Genomic DNA, 16963 nt, shown 5'->3' with positions numbered 1-16963 from the left:
AAACATTTCATATGGCAATCACGAGCGTTCCGCCAATTCCGCATATTCCGCACCATGGGACCGCGCCATTATCTTTTCGAATATGGCGGCGCGCCTAGCCATCGGTCGCGTCTGAGTACAATTATTAGTAGTTGTTAGCAATCTAGGTACTGCACGAGAGTCTGTGCTTGTTGCATATTATTTTCCGCATCGACGTCAATCAGTCAATTGACCGTAAGAGCGTCTTGGAGTCACGCGCGTCAGTGCAGTTACGTTAACGAGCAATTATGAGCTGTGGATTCGTTACTTGCGGTCCGAACGAGGCACTCGTTGTTTCAGGTAAATCGAACGAGAGACATCGCCATTCACGACTTTTATTTCCTTCATTTAGTTCACGTGATAATTGAATCGCTCGCGATGAAGAAAGAAAAATGGAAGAAATCTATTTAACGATCAGCGGTAATTCGTTCGAAGAGTGATACAGCAGTGGGGAAGCGTAGAACGCGAGATCGATTAGGGACAACCGCGCCTACTATGCTTCGCTCGTTGCGCCTATCGCGAGCATGTTATTTGCGATATGATTAATTAAATATTATGTTATACACAGAAAATAGTCACACAATCAGGCATTTATATAGAGCAATTATTTCACTACTGGTTTATGTGGTGAATCATAAACAACATTCCTAGAATTTTGTAATTATCTATCGTTATCTTTTATATCAACTTCCATTTCAAGGATGTTGCTACAGCAAACCGTTTTTGGTGCCTGGAGGCCGGGTATTTGTTTGGCCTATTGTACAACAGGTACAAAAGTAAGTTGTATGTAGTTGTGCTGTCACATCGATGTGATGTAACGCAAAGTTCTTTTTGGATTACATATATGTTATTTTAGAATTTCATTAAACACAATGACTTTACAAGTTGAAAGTCCGACGGTCTATACTTGTCAAGGAGTACCGATATCTGTAACAGGCATAGCACAGGTAAGAAAGGAGAGTTTTAAAAACTTAAAACTTTTATATATCTGATATTATGTGCATGTTTCTTTCTCTCTGTGTGTGTGTGTGTGTGTGTGTGTGTGTGTGTGTGTGTGTGTGTGTGTGTTGTATATATAATATGTATCTAAATTATCTCTATAATTTGATTTGGGAAAACTGAAGTAAACCATATAAAAATCTTATTTATTACAAGACTTTTACAGCTTTACAAATATATAAAAGCATGTGATTTTGATGTAAAAGACTTTTGTGCATGTAACAAGATATTAGTGCATTGCGAACTGTTATAATTTTTACCTATCTATACCAGGTAAAAATTCAAGGGCAAAATGAGGAAATGTTATCAACAGCATGTGAACAATTTCTTGGAAAATCTGAGCAAGAGATACATGATATAGCTTTGGTCACTTTAGAAGGTCATCAACGGGCTATAATGGGCAGCATGACTGTGGAGGTAAACTAAGTATTGTCATGGTGTCAAAAAGCAGAGGAGATCTAAAAAGTTTTTATTTTATTTCTAATTGGGTCTGAGTATATCTTCCCAAGAAGTGTAAATTAAAATGGCTATACTTGGAATATAACTTGTTAGATCCTGAATTTCTTTATTTAATATCAATTATGATATAATTACATATTTTACAGCTGTTAAAGTTACATTTGTACGTAAGTTTACTCGATTTCACTGTTGTAGGAGATTTACAAAGACCGCAAAAAATTTAGCAAGGAGGTCTTTGAAGTTGCAAGCAGCGATCTAGTCAATATGGGCATTACCGTTGTGTCATACACATTGAAAGATATTCGAGACGAAGAAGTAAGTCCGTTACATCTGATAATATCTGTAAATATATATATACATATAAACACACTTATAAGTTACAAAATTATATGACGAGAAAAATATATAATTTAAATATAAACATTCAGAATTTTTTAATAGAAAGATATCTATGATAAGATATTGTATCCTAAATTTATTGTATGCATCAACAAATCTTGATTTAATTGATATATTATTGAAGATACATAAAGCCGTTGAAAAGACCCCCTTTAAGAAATTAAATATTTTTTGGCAGTTAAAATGAATATATGAGTCACTTTAATAATTAATATAGTTAGATCTTGTATATTGTAAATATTGAATAACTTTTTGTTTTGCTACTTGCAGGGGGCAAAGGTATGTTCAAATTTTATTTATCACTATTACATCTGATGTGTTAGCATACAGTTGTCTTGTACCATCGTTAGCATAAAGTCTTATGACTTGAAAAGACAGAATATCTTGCATCACAATTTTATTGCTTTTTTTATCTAACAAGAGCACAATTGTACACATTGATCATATCTTCTTCATTAAGTATATATCATGTTCTTCGATTCAATATTGAGATATCTTTAAATGTTATAGCATTACAATTACAGAAGTATTACACTAGTAGGTTTTATTATATTAACAAAAATGTAATTTTTTCATGTCTATATCAAGCATTTAAAAATATTTTTTATGCATTATATATAAGATATCTTGAAATTTCTGCTTAAAAATACCTCAATATTGAATTAAAGTGGGAGAGAGAGAGAGAGAGAGAAAGAAAAAAAAATATAACTCCAATATAAACGTTGCCTCTTTCTCTCTTTCTCAGACATTACTATTACTGCTGAAGTCAATGTTACATTTTCATTGTACGTTTATCATAAATTTTCATCATAATAATCTTGCGAGAACGTGTCACTTTTAGGGTTACTTGCAAGCGCTCGGTATGGCTCGTACCGCAGAGGTGAAGAGAGATGCGAGAATAGGTGAAGCGGAAGCTCGCAGGGACGCTCAGATTAGAGAGGCTATTGCCGAGGAGCAAAGGATGGCCGCACGTTTCTTGAATGACACTGAGATCGCGAAGGCGCAACGTGACTTTGAGCTGAAAAAAGCAGCTTATGACGTTGAGGTTCAAACTAAAGTAAGAAGATTTTGACCGCTCTCTATGATGATCGCGCTGTGCGTAGACGTAGGTTTATATAAAGACATTAATTCTAGAAAGCGGAAGCAGAAATGGCTTTCGAGTTGCAAGCAGCGAAAACCAAGCAGAGGATTATGGAGGAACAAATGCAGGTGAAAGTCGTGGAACGTAGTCAGGAGATCGCTGTGCAGGAGCAAGAAATGATGAGACGCGAAAGGGAATTGGATGCTACTGTACGGCGTCCTGCTGACGCTGAAAAATACAGGTAACTTGGCTATTAATTTTTCTTGGTAGTCAAGTTTTTTTGTACATATATCCTGCTAAAGAATCGACTTCCAGATTAGAGAAAATGGCCGAGGCAAACAAACTACGCCTCGTTATGGAAGCCGAAGCCGAAGCAGAAGCTATTAAAATTCGTGGTGAGGCGGAAGCCTTCGCTATCGACGCGAAGGCTAAAGCAGAGGCAGAACAAATGGCAAAGAAAGCCGCGGCGTGGAACGAATACAAGAGCGCAGCCATGATAGATATGATGCTCGATACGCTTCCGAAGGTATGATATTGATCAACAAAAATACCGAATTACAATTTTCAGAAATATATTATGATAATTGATAATTCGGTATTTTTGTTGATCTGAACAGGTTGCTGCGGAGGTAGCCGCTCCTCTCTCTCAAGCGAAGAAAATAACCATGGTCTCCAGTGGTAATGGTACTGTTGGTGCCGAAAAATTAACTGAAGAAGTCTTCAATATTGTACAGCGTGTTCCAGCACTCGTTAAGACTTTGACAGGCGTGGACATTGCAAAGGTACGTGCAAAAAACAAATTTGCCGCAAGCCTAAATCGTTAAAATGTAGGTTAAACTTTGTGCATAATATGAACTTCCTCGGTTTTCAGTCGGTTCATGCTGCGTAAAAAGTGCGACATGAAGGCGCACTTATGATTTCCTGGTCATATACTGCAATATACAATTAAGAAACGATATTTGACGAATCTTTTTAATATATATATATATATATATGTATTTACTTTGTATATGTCTTATGTCGTAATGAGAATTTAATATATAATTTAACATTGAAAATCTCATATTAGAGAGAGAAAGAAAGTTCAACACTTTCACTGCCATTTTATGTAAGAGTTACTTATAATATAATAACAACAATCCCCCTCAAATCGATCTATTACTTTGACTTCCTAACCATCACTGGTTAGAATTTAAATTTAAATGATATTGTAATTTTAGAAACAGACTTTACAGAAATAATTTTATGACGCACTCATTCCAACAGCTTTTACTTATTTGGACAGTGAAAGTGTAATATGACATATGTGGTATAATGCATTAAGTTGTTTTGATATTGTTTTTGTATTAATTATTTTTTTATTAATATTGTTTGCTAATCATTGTATTTTAATTCAGTTATAAATTTTGTTTATATATTTGTTTTATTGTATATTTTAATTTGTTTATCTAAATTATTAATCACGAGAAAGGGTGTGCTGTGTGCATTCTATCGAATTCCCCAAATATTGAATCTGTCAATCGATGATAATGGTCCACATTTCTCATACTCTAATTCTATGCCAATATGTGCCCAAATACTCTATTATATGTACCTTCTAAATATAAATTATCAGATAACTATTTAGAGATGAAAATATTTGACGTTTCTTAACGTCACTTAATATAAAAGAATTTTTTTTGATAATTCTTAAGATAAATTTATATGTGTGAGCGCAAGCGTTCTATTTCCTGTACATCTACAAAAAAAAGCAAATAGTAATATATTTTATCCCACGTTTAGATATAGATCATGTTACTGTGATCTTTTCCTCTCTAAGTATTTATATATAAATCTATAATTATAGTCTCTAACTATATGCATTTATATATGATCGATAAATCCCTCAAATAAATTGTGATTTCGTGTAAAGTAACGAAATACAAGTAAATGTTATGAACATATTTTGTGTGCGTTTTGCTTGCGTTTATCTTATGTACACAGTACTCGAAACCTTTTACCTTTGCAATGATAAATAAAGTATTCGTTGAAGACATGATTCTAATTATTTTTAGTGAACTCTGTAAATGATGAAAATAACAAATGACTCGCAGCGTGATAGATCTTGTGCGTGCCACGCTTCATCGCTTTGATAAATAGTACGAAAATGCATGGTACTTTAATGCTATAATAATTACGCGTTCGACGATTAAGAATATGCAAAAACTGCGTGGTTTCAACTTGATCTGTGTATGACAAGCTGCCAATTTGATTAAGCTGGAATAATAATCCTACGTTTGAGCAGTTGAAAGAATGGAGTTGCACAAATCTTTTCTGATAGACTTCCTAGCGGGAGGTCTATCCGCAGCGATCTCAAAGACTGCAGTTGCTCCTCTGGAGAGAGTAAAATTGTTGCTGCAAGTCCAGCACACCTCGAAGCAAATAAGTCCTGAACAGCGATACAAGGGTATAACGTAGCAATTAATTTTCGACACATACGAAAGTTAATTCCATTAATTCCTTTAATTAATGTCCATAATTATTGAATATCTCATCTCTCTCAGGTATGCTCGACGCGTTTGTACGTATACCTAAAGAAACGGGATTCCTGAGTTTCTGGAGAGGCAATCTTGCTAACGTCATCCGATATTTTCCAACTCAAGCACTTAATTTTGCGTTTAAAGACAAGTTTAAGATTTTTTTCTTGGGCGATGTGCCGAAAGACGCATTTTGGAGACAACTTGCTGGGAATTTAGCGGCTGGTGGCGCGGCTGGTGCCACTTCGCTTCTGTTTGTATATCCACTTGATCTTGCCCGTACTAGGTCTGTCTCATATAAATACAAGTTCTACGCATAAAAGAAATTGTTTAGTCTATATATGAAAATTACAAATAATTTATTAAAGCATAATAAAAGAAATGTCAACAACTTTGCTTAACAACGACTTATTATGTACAGTTTATATAGTCTTTGAGTTTTGAGAAAGTATCATCATTGCATTTGCATAAGGTGAAAATAAGTTAATCTTTCAGATTAGCCGCCGATGTTGGAAGAGGCAAGAAAAGGGAATTTAAGGGTATAAACGATTGTATATTAAAGATTTTTAAATCAGATGGGTTTCTTGGGCTATATCGCGGTTTTAACGTTAGCGTACAAGGGATTATTATATATCGGGCAACATACTTTGGACTTTACGACACTATGAGAATTGCACTACCTGATCCTAAAAGCACACCATTGTACATAAATTTCTTAATTGCCGAGGTAGGTATTTTCCTGGTTTTCATCGAAAGAGTATGTAATAAGAAATAATGAATATAATATTTTATTATATGTGTTATGTCTTATATTTTGACATCATATATATAATACATGTAGATAGTAACGACGATAGCAGGCATCGTGTCCTATCCTTTTGATACAGTTAGGAGACGAATGATGATGCAGTCAGGACGCAGTAAGACTGACATCATGTATAAAAATACGCTTGATTGTTGGATAAAAACAGTGAAAAGTGAAGGAACCGGAGCTTTCTTTAGAGGCGCATTTTCTAACATTCTTCGTGGTACTGGCAGTGCTCTGGTTCTAACGTTATACGATACAATTAAAGACTCGATCGAAAAAGCAATCTCAAAAAATTTAAGATCTTAAGAATTTAATGAGTTATATCGCAATAAAAATCAATAAATCATAAATATTTATAAATACATTAATTTACTAGTAGTAATTATGAATCGCATTTAAATTTATACATAATCAAGAATCTTTTTATCTTTCTGAAACAATAAATATTTTCTCATTATTTTACCAAAAAATAGAAAAAAATGAATTATAATTTTTATTACCGTTTAGTGTAAAAATAGGAACCATATCACGGCAACATAATCTTTGGAGAATTTATTTTATTATTATATTTAATCGACGTTGTGGATATACATAACTGGATATATATTAACAAACGTTAAACTTATATTTACTTATGAATATTCCTGATGCAAAAATAAATATACATTTTGGAATGCGCTCAATTAATATACATTTTATTATATAATATACTAAAAAATAACTTATAAAATTTTTACATATATAGATTTGTGTGGTTTAATATTATAATATATCAGCCATGACATGATATAGTCGGTCAGACATTTTACAAAAGTAAGCTTTTCGCACAAACTACTGATGTTTAATAATTTCTTATTATCTTAGTGCAGTAGTATATCTTTGTCGATACAAACTCTATTTGCACTTCAAAGCAATTAAAGAAATAGTAATCATAGCTACAAGTTTCATATTATGTTTAACTTTTACAACATTATTCGTGTGGCAACAAAATGTGTTCAACTCAATTCAGCATGGTATGACGGTCATAAATATTTCGTCTTTGCTCACGCACTTGTCGTTTCCATTTGTCTTGCTGATGTCCAACACGGTTCAAAACGTTGCCTCTTTCTCCCATTGGATGAGACGTACCAGGTGCAATAGACGAATCATCCTTTTTAATTAAAAGAAGAGAAAGGTAAATATAATAAAATTAAAATGTTTGCTTATCATTATACTAGTTATTGAAAAATATGATAAAAAAGCGAGATTAATGAGGAATTTGTACAAGAGTATATATTTACCTCTTCATTATTATGTTCATGGTAACCAATATTTGCTGAAGCCTTATGTATCCGTTTATTAAGCAGTGGATCCAAACAAATTAAGAACAGCATATAAATTACTAACAATGAAATAACCCATATAACTATTATCACCACAATCTGCAACGTTAATGTTATCATTTTATCATTGACTTGTAAGGTATAGTGACAAAAAGTTCGTTTGCCAACGAAAGAAATAAGTACCTTAATGATAGTCGTGTTCCTGTTTTCATATTTACAGTCACATCGAGAACAAAATACTTCCTCCTTGCCTTTTATTTGCTCTCCAAGTTTTGGTAGGACAACATTTTCGCACTTACTACAATGCACATATCGTAACAAATATAATCATGCACAAAACTGCTGCGTTATAATAAACATTAAAATAAATTTAACAAATGAACACTTCTTTTTTAATTTTAGAAAAGTTAAAATAAAAGAACACTGTTACATATTCACTTAAATTACAGAATTACCATTGCAATGGTGGAACATTTATAATATACGCCAGGCGTTCCATAGACGATTGCGTTGTATTCGTAACGGAAGAAAGACTCGGACAGATGCACTTGCATCTTTTGTCATCATATTGCGCCTAGAATCATTTAATAAATCACTGAGGCTCAATAACACGATCAAATTAGATTAGATCGAATAGTTACAATAATACGCTCTAACCTCTGATTGTGACAGACAGGTTACAATGACTATTGTAACAAGAGAAATGTATCTTAGCATTATGTTCATTTCATTAAAAAAACACAGATATTGCAGATTGTCGACGTAACTATGTACAATTACGTACGAGAATACTGATTGTAATTGTACAAAATCGTTATCCGAACCATAACGCACCAAGTGTCATTTAACAAGGTTGTTCGGTTGCTCCACTTTTCTCCACCCTCTGAACTTTTGCACAGCTGCAGATTGTCTTTACTAGTTCCAAGAAACTTTGCTAGATGTCGACACGACAGAATTTCATTAGCGTTTTAAATATAATCTCAGGATGTTTGTTAATTAATCAGATAGCTATATTAGCATGTAATATTTAGCATGTATATTTAAGGTTATCTCGTTATATCTTCACAGTAGATTTAGTAGTAAGACTCATTGACAAGTCAGCCGTAATTCATTTTCAAGTGATGTCTCAATCAGTGGAGTGACAGATTATTGGTATATGCGCAATACTACCTCACTGATAAATTATTTCTTCTTAAATAATTTATGAATCAACATTGCAAATTTTTTTATGGTACATGTACGTTTTTATTGTTGCTATATAATTAATATGTATATTAGTATTATTTTATAAAATCAATTTTTCATTACTTCCGAGAACGAACCATCATACAAATATAACAGATGGATACAAATATTATCAATTTTAATATTTTATATCTATATATATATATATTCTTTATTATATATGTCCCGATTATAATAAATCAACATTCTTAAATTAAGCGTAATATATATTAACTTATACAAACTCTCTCATCTTCTTAAAATGTTGTATCCTCTCAAATACATTTGCTCTCTCTATAAAGTTATTACGTAGAAATAATTCCTAAGATACCTCGTGAAGCATTACTACATGCCGAGCCGCACTCGCAATCAGATACACAAGCATACTCCGTATCATATACAAGTACTTCATATATCCTTATCTTCAATTACACAGTCGCATTAAATTATCAAAGTTGTCACACATGCACGCACACATACACATGAGATGTGATGTAACCGATACAATAATACAACTAACAATATATATATTTTATAATAAGTAAAGAAATGTACAAATGGACTGAGGCAATCTCGAGTATGCCAATAAAATGCTACCTGAAATTAAAATTTACACCTACAATTATCACAATTAGGAGGGTTTAAACTAGTAAGATGTGAGTATCTCCGTTTCCTTGCACGTTCCTCTATAACCGTGTTAAGTTTCAAAGCAAAGATTTCAGATTAATTATTTGTCACTAAGGATGTCGCTAAGAACTGCTGGAGGCTGATGTTCCTGTAACTTATTCACAGATACCAATCTTTCGCAGCATTACATATATCAACATGCTGTACATGTACACTTCGTTTGCACACACACACACGCACACGTATGTGTGTGAATACATGTGCATACAAGTGTACATAGATTTATGTATTATGTTCCCGTATTTAGCTCTGCCAGACTATAATGCCAATTAGAATCGACAGTACGACCGCTGCTATCAGTACGATGATACACTTCTTCTTGCGCAGTTTAGTTTGATAGATGCTCGCTTGTCTCACTTGAGAAGCACCTTCGTTGACGGATACTTCGGTTCTCTCGACCGACGCTTCTATAGAATCAATTACTTCGCCCTGATCGTACACCAAAGCTCCAAGGTCTTTGAATATTTGATTAATGTCGCTAATGTTACTCTGTAAAGGAAATGAACAACGTAATTATGTTTCTACGTGCGGTTTTATAGAGTTTTGTGAAAGAATAAAATTTACCTCCAACTGCCTTATACTGGCCTCCTGTTCTTCCAACATTCGTAAGTTCATTTGCTCCTGCAATTGTTCCTGTTGCTGCTTTGCATGCTCGCTTCCATACATTCTGCTGTCTTGCAGCTCGATAAGCGTTTCCTGTTTCTTCTCTCCAAACGGCGCGATACCTGCACTAGCTTTGGCCTTCCTGACCATTTCCTTTTCCTTGGCAGCGGCCGATCTTTGCACAGCCTAAGTTTAGAGACAAATTTATAGAATTTAATAAAGAATTATTATCGATATTGCGTAGAATAAAAATTTAAAAAATTAATTAAAATAAGAATAAAAATTTATCAGTACTTGAAAAGAGTTTAACGCAGTCGTAAACTCATCCTGAAGGCGTTCCTTCTGCATCTTACGCTGCCGTTGCTCGCCAGGACTTGTAGAGCCAGAGTTATTCGCTAGTATAGCCAAGTCTCGAAGATGAACGCTAGTATCCTTTGCCAACTGCTGCGTGTAATGCTGTATCTGGTGCCTAGTGAAGCAATTTAATTATCAAATCTTTGATTCTAATTTTCCTACTTATTTTGCTTAACTTACAGCTGATTCCTGAGCTCCTGAGAATCAGTGGAGCTACCCAACTGATTGACCATTTTCTGCATAGAAGATACTGCAAAAGATCATCAGGATAGTGATATTCTTTTAATTCTAGCTAATCTTAAATAACCTTGTTAATACAAAGACTCACCATTTTGGGAGATCTTCAGTATAGACGTGCCGATAGTCTGAGATAACCTGCCGAAATCCTGCTCTCGGGCAGGACCCCCATTGTGGTACGATGAGAATCCAACATCCATCTTGAATTTCTAAATGTCAACCTGCATTTGAATCAAATAAACCAATTTATTACACAACACTGACCTGAAGATTTTTAGGAGCAGCCAAACAATACTTTTCTAATGAGTCAAAGCAAGAAAACAAAGAACAACACTGCACGTTTGAAGGACACCCGGCAACAAAGGATCCAATTCTTTTGCAACTTCCCACGAGCGAAACTTCAAACGGAACTAACCAATTATCTCGCGTACGTGAATATAAATTATTTGTCAGCACGTCATGCAGCGAAACTGTTGATCGCGACCGCGCTGTCGACAAAATTCACGCGAAATGTGCTTCCCGTCGACACTTCAGGTGTCAAAGATTGCGAGAAATCGTTATCTTCTATGTATAATTCTACCTCTGGACTCTGGTATACGTTGTACTTGTCAACAAAACGACTAGTGGGCTGATCCACTCAAGCGATGACTCACGAAATTAGCAGATGAGAAGTTCCGCCTCCCAGTACTGCACGAACGCACGGCTCGTGTTTTATTATCTGCCCGAGATTCTTCTTGAAAGATCGCAGAAATGGAACGCTAGAATGTTTTGTGTTGATCGATAACACCGGAACAGACGGATCTTGAATCGTCGGCGCACACACACACGTTATCATAAAAGATTCAGCCTCGAACGCGACGAACCCGATGAAAATGAAGGCACTACTACGTAAAGTTAAGCATGTATGAGATATATATTTAAATAAAAGGATAGAAAAAGTATTCAAGGTATATATGGCGAAAAAGATGATTCAGAATATCCAACACTGAAAACTGACCATAAATGTAGCCAATCAGAGATTTTCTACTTTGTCCTTTTTATTAATGAAGTTTTCCCTCCTAAATAAACCAATTATTTTTGTATTCCATGTCCCAAGTCTTTGATTTATTTTAGTCTATTTTGTTTGCCTGAAGTTGGTAGCGGAATATTGCCACCATGGTAAATAGTGAAATTTCCCTATCTCGAACATCTTAAAAAATTTGCTAGCCAATCAGATAGCTACATTAGTATCTAATAGATACTAAACTTAGGATATCTCGTTATAAGAATGGACTGTGGAAACCGGCCTAAAAGGAAGTTGCGTTTTCATATACCTATATAACAGTATATATATTGTGGCGCTACTGTATATACCGTGCCGCCACCAAATTTTCTGACGCAATCTTCTTGGATCAGCGTGCGGAAGTGAAAATTGATATCACTTCATTAAAGTTTCCTCGCATGCTTTATGTCGCTTAATTTTACGATAAATAGAGAGTATTCTTTATCCAAAACGAAGGCGCTCCATAATCGAAGAAATGACGGAAGAGGATTCGGTATGTAAAATATTGCTGGCAGGTTGAATGGTGCACGAGTGCGGAATCGAATTGACATACTTTACTGTTTTTCTTGTATACTTTCTTCCAAAAAATCGCGTGCAACCCTTTTTTTCAATATTTGCGAAGAATTCCTGATGAATTAAAATATGTAATAAGTAAAAATAAAAAATTATCCATTCCAACCTCAAAATTCGTATTTGTACTGAAAATTTTGTATCAATTAGTACTTTTCAGAATTCTTGCGAAAGAAGTTTTATAATGAGGGAATAATATCATACGGACGATATATTCAAATATATTCGTTAATATATTTTTACGTGCCATTTTCGTTAATACTTTTTATTACTCTAGTTACACCTATTTAAGTGTAGTTGCAGTCAAAATTATAAAAATATAAAAATAAAAAAAAGTCATTTGCTTTAATTTACTGCTTTATGTACAAAATTCCTAGGTATTTGATCCAACTCTGAAGAAAAAGAAAAAGAAGAAGAAGACTACATTTGACATTGATGCAGCTTTTAATGAAGGAAGCAGCGGTGGTGATGCAACTGAAAATGTTGATAAAGAAAATCAGGAGCCTGAACCATCAGTCGTTGAGGATGACGAGGCACTGGACTTGGAAAATTTTGGCAAAAAGAAGAAGAAGAAGAAGAAGGCATTTAATTTGGATGAATTAGAAGTTGCTCTACCTGATACCAAAAAAGAGGTAAAAAAACATTTCAGATTTATTTTTGCACATCTTTAATGATATTGATTTTTTGAGTTAAAAATTAGATGACTAATGATAAATTAAAAAATCAGTTTCATTAACGATGTTTGCATCGTTAATGAAACTAATTTTTTAATTTATCATTAGTCATCTAATTTTTATCTGTTCTGACTCGTCTTCTAATAACACATATTACGAATCTGTCTCAAAAAATTAAAAGCACATTTTGGACATATTGAATCCATTGAATTCAAAATTTATTATATTTTTAAGTGATTCGCTGGATTATTGGTATGCTGATTCACAAAGTTATATTAGCAAATTAAAAATATTAAATATATAATATTATTATTATTATTACCCATATATAGCAGTATAAAAAATTAAAAAATTTGATATTGTTAAATACAGGAACCTGTAGAGCAACAGGTTGAGGAGATTGTGGTGGATGATGATTTTGACTTAGATATGGACTTTTCAAAGACGAAGAAGAAAAAAAAGAAGAAGAAGGATCTCGATGAATTAGTGGCTGAAGAGGAACGCAAGGAGACTGAAGACAAGGAGAATGGTATGTATCATAAGAAATGACTTATGCTCATATCTTTTTGCATCTAGTTGTTTATGTTATACTTATTATTTGTTAACATGCTGCACTGAATCTGAGCGAAGTGCAGAGTATGGTAAGACATGCTTGGTGTTCTCTAATTACGTCAATCCTGCACTCAATAGTCCTGTGATTATTTTTGCACTTGCACGTAATATGATAAAATTTATATTCAGACATTCATTAAACGAGAAGGGTGGGGTAGAATATATAACATAAAATCTGAATTTTGCTTTATATGTATATGTATATGTATATGTATATCTTGACTTATCCAAAAGAAAAATATTTGAATATTTTGAAATATGAATATATTGCTCCAATTCTCTAAAGATTATTTAGTGTTTTAAAGAGAAATAGCTTTTTAAAATTCATTAGTTTTCTAATTTTAATAAATAGTTATGTAAAGTATAAATTTATTATATAAACATTACATTTTTACAATATATTTTATGCATTCAATAAAAGACAAAAAGTTTATATACATAATAGAAATTTGTCACATAAATTTGTTATAATGACGTACATGGTAAGGAAAAGGATATTATAAAATGATTTATGTCCATATGGAAAAGTTATGTATATTTATAAATGTATAGTTGGATAAATATATAATATATATTACTGCTTAAGTAACATGTTATTGCATAAAACATATTATTCGAGACAAATTGACAAAAAACTTTGTTAAAGATACTTATATATTATTCAAAGTAACAAAAGAGATATATTTAAATATAATTCCAAATTACTCAATGTGATGTATCTTCTTTTCTTTTCATAAAATCTATTATTAATTTTGCATTTATTATATATGTATTTCATTGAAGAACTAATATTAAAACTTTTATGTTCTTCGTCACAATCATATTTGATTATGCTGTTTTGAAAAACATAATATAAATTCTACAGATTAATTCATTCTCATGTTGGATATTGTGACATTCTCCTTTTTTATCGTTGAATGATATGTATTTTGTATTTAGCGGCAAACAGGTCTTAATAGTTAAATAACATGTATGGCTATTACAAACTGAAAAAAACCTTCATACACATTTCGTATTTTCTATTTCTATTTCATTAAATATGAATAATAATGTACAAAAAATTAAATTTGTCTCAACCTATGTACTGACATCTGACAATCCTACAAGATAATCTTTATCTAGATAGATTGAGGTTTCCCTAATATTTTTGGATGTGAGGAAAGCATGCGATATATTTTGAGATATATTTCTATGTATCATAAATATATATTTCTGTATCCATATATTCATGTGCTATATATTAGATCACATACTACGTATTTATTAAACTTTTAAACTTTTTGATTTTATGATATATTACATATATTGCCCTCACTTGCACTTGCCCGTTCAATTGTAATATTTTTACAATATAAAAATCGATAGAATTCGTCGATCATTATTCCTATTGTTGTTTGATTGAACAAAAATACGTTTATTTTTTTCTACAGTGGAGGAACCAAGTTTGTGGGTGGGTTCGGACAGGGACTACACGTACGATGAATTGCTATTTAGAGTGTTTAACATTATGCGTGAGAAAAATCCTGACATGGTGGCCGGCAAGAAACAGAAGTTTGTCATGCGTCCACCACAAGTGGTGCGCATTGGAACAAAGAAAACGTCTTTCGCCAACTTCACGGAGGTAAGACCCATTATAATTATGTCAATAGACAAATGAAAAATCAAATAATAAAGATCTGATAATTTATGTACAAGAGTTTACCAGCTATTTTACGTAATTTCTTGTGCCTTGCAGATTTGTAAAACATTGCACAGACAGCCGAAACATTTACTGGACTTTTTGCTGGCCGAGTTGGGTACGAGCGGTTCAGTTGATGGTAATAGTCAGTTGATCATTAAAGGCCGTTTCCAACAAAAGCAAATAGAGAACGTTCTTAGAAGATATATCAAGGAATACGTTACGTGTCATACGTGCCGGTCACCAGACACAATCCTTCAGAAGGATACTCGACTCTTCTTCTTGCAATGTGAAACTTGCGGTTCAAGATGCTCGGTCGCTAGCATTAAATCTGGATTCCAGGTAAATTATTTTTTTTATTACAAATAAGCTATCGATACGATACTGATGTAGTATTATATATATAATACATTTAATTGCGCGTAAAATACAGTTATTGTCATATTCTACAATATCATGACCATCATTTTTTGTAAATTTCAGGCTGTCACGGGAAAACGCGCTGCTATTCGTGCGAAAACTGCCTAAGCAATTTTCTACCTAAGAAGATGCTAGTGCAAAATAAAATGCTATGGAATATAAATAAACAGTTCAAGTAATTGCATCTCGAATTGAATTTAATACAAGAGTGTAGATAGTATTATAAACTATCATAAATTTAATATCGATCGCATAGTGTAAAGAAAAAAAAAACTGAAGATGCTTTAGGTCACAGGATTCTTAGCTTTCTAAAGATCTTATGCATTGAAATTTTGGAGTTCCATGTTCAGTGAATTGTAAGACATTGGATTTTCTTACACGTTTTGATTTAAAGATTTTTGAATTCTGAAATCTTGGTGTACCTAAAACTTGCAATTTTTTTTATTCCAAGCTATTTCTGTAAGCGAATTCTTTTAAGCAATCTTTAGCGTTTTTTAAACTTGGTATTAATAAATTTCTAGAGATAAGTTCCTAAATTGTTTTTTTTAATTTAATTTTTGGAAATTAAATTTCTTATACCTAAAATGCGAGTTTTGCGAGCTTGGTTCAAGTCTTTTTCAAATTTCGTGTCTTATGTTCGATTCCTAAACATCACGGTGAAAAATGCATATGAAAAAAAGAAATGTCAATCATCACTGTTAAAAAATATGTGAATCATTAATCTTCAGTTTTTAATTTTTTATGTTAATTTAAAAACTGAATAAAATTAGTATCCGCGCGCGCAATATTACTCGTTCATCTACATATTGTACAGAGGATACTGTTTAGATGTAAAGTGAAGATGAATATCCGATTGTTAACAATATATCTAAGGAATAATTTGTTATATTTTCTTCTGTATGCAGTAACGAATTACATTACACATTATACATGTTACAATTCCAGGAGCACGAGTTCACGAAATCAAGTAGCATTCATAAAATTGTGCAAACATCTTGTTTAAATCTCCGATAATAGAGCATTTTTCGTAAATAATTTATTTAATTGTATTTACTAGGCAATAAATTTGTCTCGAATACTTCCGTATATTTTCCTGAATCTGTTTCATGAATTTAATTGAAAACTTTATCATACATGTATCATAAATGCAATAAATAATTAACCGATATAAAAATATTTTTTACTTAATGTGGACGTTTTTTTATATACTCTGGGGGTCTATTACGTATCTCTTCGCGGAGTGAAAATGTAAAAAATGAG

General features: G+C 32.8%; 5 protein-coding genes across 9 annotated transcripts; 3 read left to right on the top strand and 2 right to left on the bottom strand.

Moving 5' to 3' along the window:
- Window positions 1–128: 128 nt before the first annotated feature.
- LOC105280470 (flotillin-1) lies at window positions 129–4899 on the top strand. 2 transcript variants are annotated; one of them, XM_011341053.3, is made up of 11 exons: window positions 129–318; window positions 719–794; window positions 875–965; window positions 1291–1434; window positions 1672–1791; window positions 2146–2154; window positions 2717–2932; window positions 3010–3197; window positions 3272–3482; window positions 3574–3738; window positions 3828–4899. In XM_011341053.3, the coding sequence occupies exons 1-11, from the start codon at window positions 267–269 to the stop codon at window positions 3843–3845; spliced, it is 1290 nt and encodes a 429-aa protein (XP_011339355.1). In that variant the 5' UTR covers window positions 129–266; the 3' UTR covers window positions 3846–4899. The 2 variants fall into 2 exon arrangements, with proteins under 2 accessions (XP_011339355.1, XP_011339356.1); XM_011341054.3 differs by lacking the exon at window positions 2146–2154 and having other exon boundaries at window positions 131–318.
- A 189-nt stretch (window positions 4900–5088) lies between these two features.
- On the top strand, window positions 5089–7186 carry LOC105280471 (ADP,ATP carrier protein). Its single transcript, XM_011341055.2, has 4 exons — window positions 5089–5402; window positions 5500–5758; window positions 5968–6199; window positions 6314–7186. Exons 1-4 carry the CDS (start codon window positions 5249–5251, stop codon window positions 6584–6586), a joined length of 918 nt encoding a protein of 305 aa, XP_011339357.2. The 5' UTR covers window positions 5089–5248; the 3' UTR covers window positions 6587–7186.
- On the bottom strand, window positions 6824–8498 carry LOC105280472 (uncharacterized protein CG1161). Its single transcript, XM_011341056.3, has 5 exons — window positions 8260–8498; window positions 8058–8176; window positions 7786–7900; window positions 7561–7701; window positions 6824–7430 (listed from the first exon to the last, which is right to left on the bottom strand). The coding sequence occupies exons 1-5, from the start codon at window positions 8326–8328 to the stop codon at window positions 7281–7283; spliced, it is 594 nt and encodes a 197-aa protein (XP_011339358.1). The 5' UTR covers window positions 8329–8498; the 3' UTR covers window positions 6824–7280.
- A 392-nt stretch (window positions 8499–8890) lies between these two features.
- Window positions 8891–11656, bottom strand: LOC105280469 (syntaxin-7). 2 transcript variants are annotated; one of them, XM_011341052.3, is made up of 6 exons: window positions 11288–11656; window positions 10799–10928; window positions 10651–10720; window positions 10411–10585; window positions 10078–10302; window positions 8891–10002 (listed from the first exon to the last, which is right to left on the bottom strand). In XM_011341052.3, exons 2-6 carry the CDS (start codon window positions 10905–10907, stop codon window positions 9757–9759), a joined length of 825 nt encoding a protein of 274 aa, XP_011339354.1. In that variant the 5' UTR covers window positions 10908–10928; window positions 11288–11656; the 3' UTR covers window positions 8891–9756. The 2 variants fall into 2 exon arrangements, with proteins under 2 accessions (XP_011339354.1, XP_011339352.1); XM_011341050.3 differs by having other exon boundaries at window positions 11361–11655.
- A 94-nt stretch (window positions 11657–11750) lies between these two features.
- Window positions 11751–16868, top strand: LOC105280468 (eukaryotic translation initiation factor 2 subunit 2). 3 transcript variants are annotated; one of them, XM_026970828.1, is made up of 7 exons: window positions 11751–12242; window positions 12697–12951; window positions 13366–13522; window positions 13629–13634; window positions 15036–15226; window positions 15341–15625; window positions 15767–15811. In XM_026970828.1, exons 1-7 carry the CDS (start codon window positions 12225–12227, stop codon window positions 15809–15811), a joined length of 957 nt encoding a protein of 318 aa, XP_026826629.1. In that variant the 5' UTR covers window positions 11751–12224. The 3 variants fall into 3 exon arrangements, with proteins under 3 accessions (XP_026826629.1, XP_011339351.2, XP_026826628.1); XM_026970827.1 differs by having other exon boundaries at window positions 11759–12242; window positions 13602–13634; window positions 15767–16868; XM_011341049.3 differs by lacking the exon at window positions 13629–13634 and having other exon boundaries at window positions 11754–12242.
- Window positions 16869–16963: the final 95 nt, after the last annotated feature.

Source organism: Ooceraea biroi, chromosome 1, assembly GCF_003672135.1.
Source record: "Ooceraea biroi isolate clonal line C1 chromosome 1, Obir_v5.4, whole genome shotgun sequence".
Classification (NCBI taxonomy): Eukaryota; Metazoa; Arthropoda; class Insecta; order Hymenoptera; family Formicidae; genus Ooceraea; species Ooceraea biroi.
The sequence above is the reverse complement of the archived record's forward strand: the minus strand, read 5'-3'. Positions and strand labels throughout refer to the sequence as shown.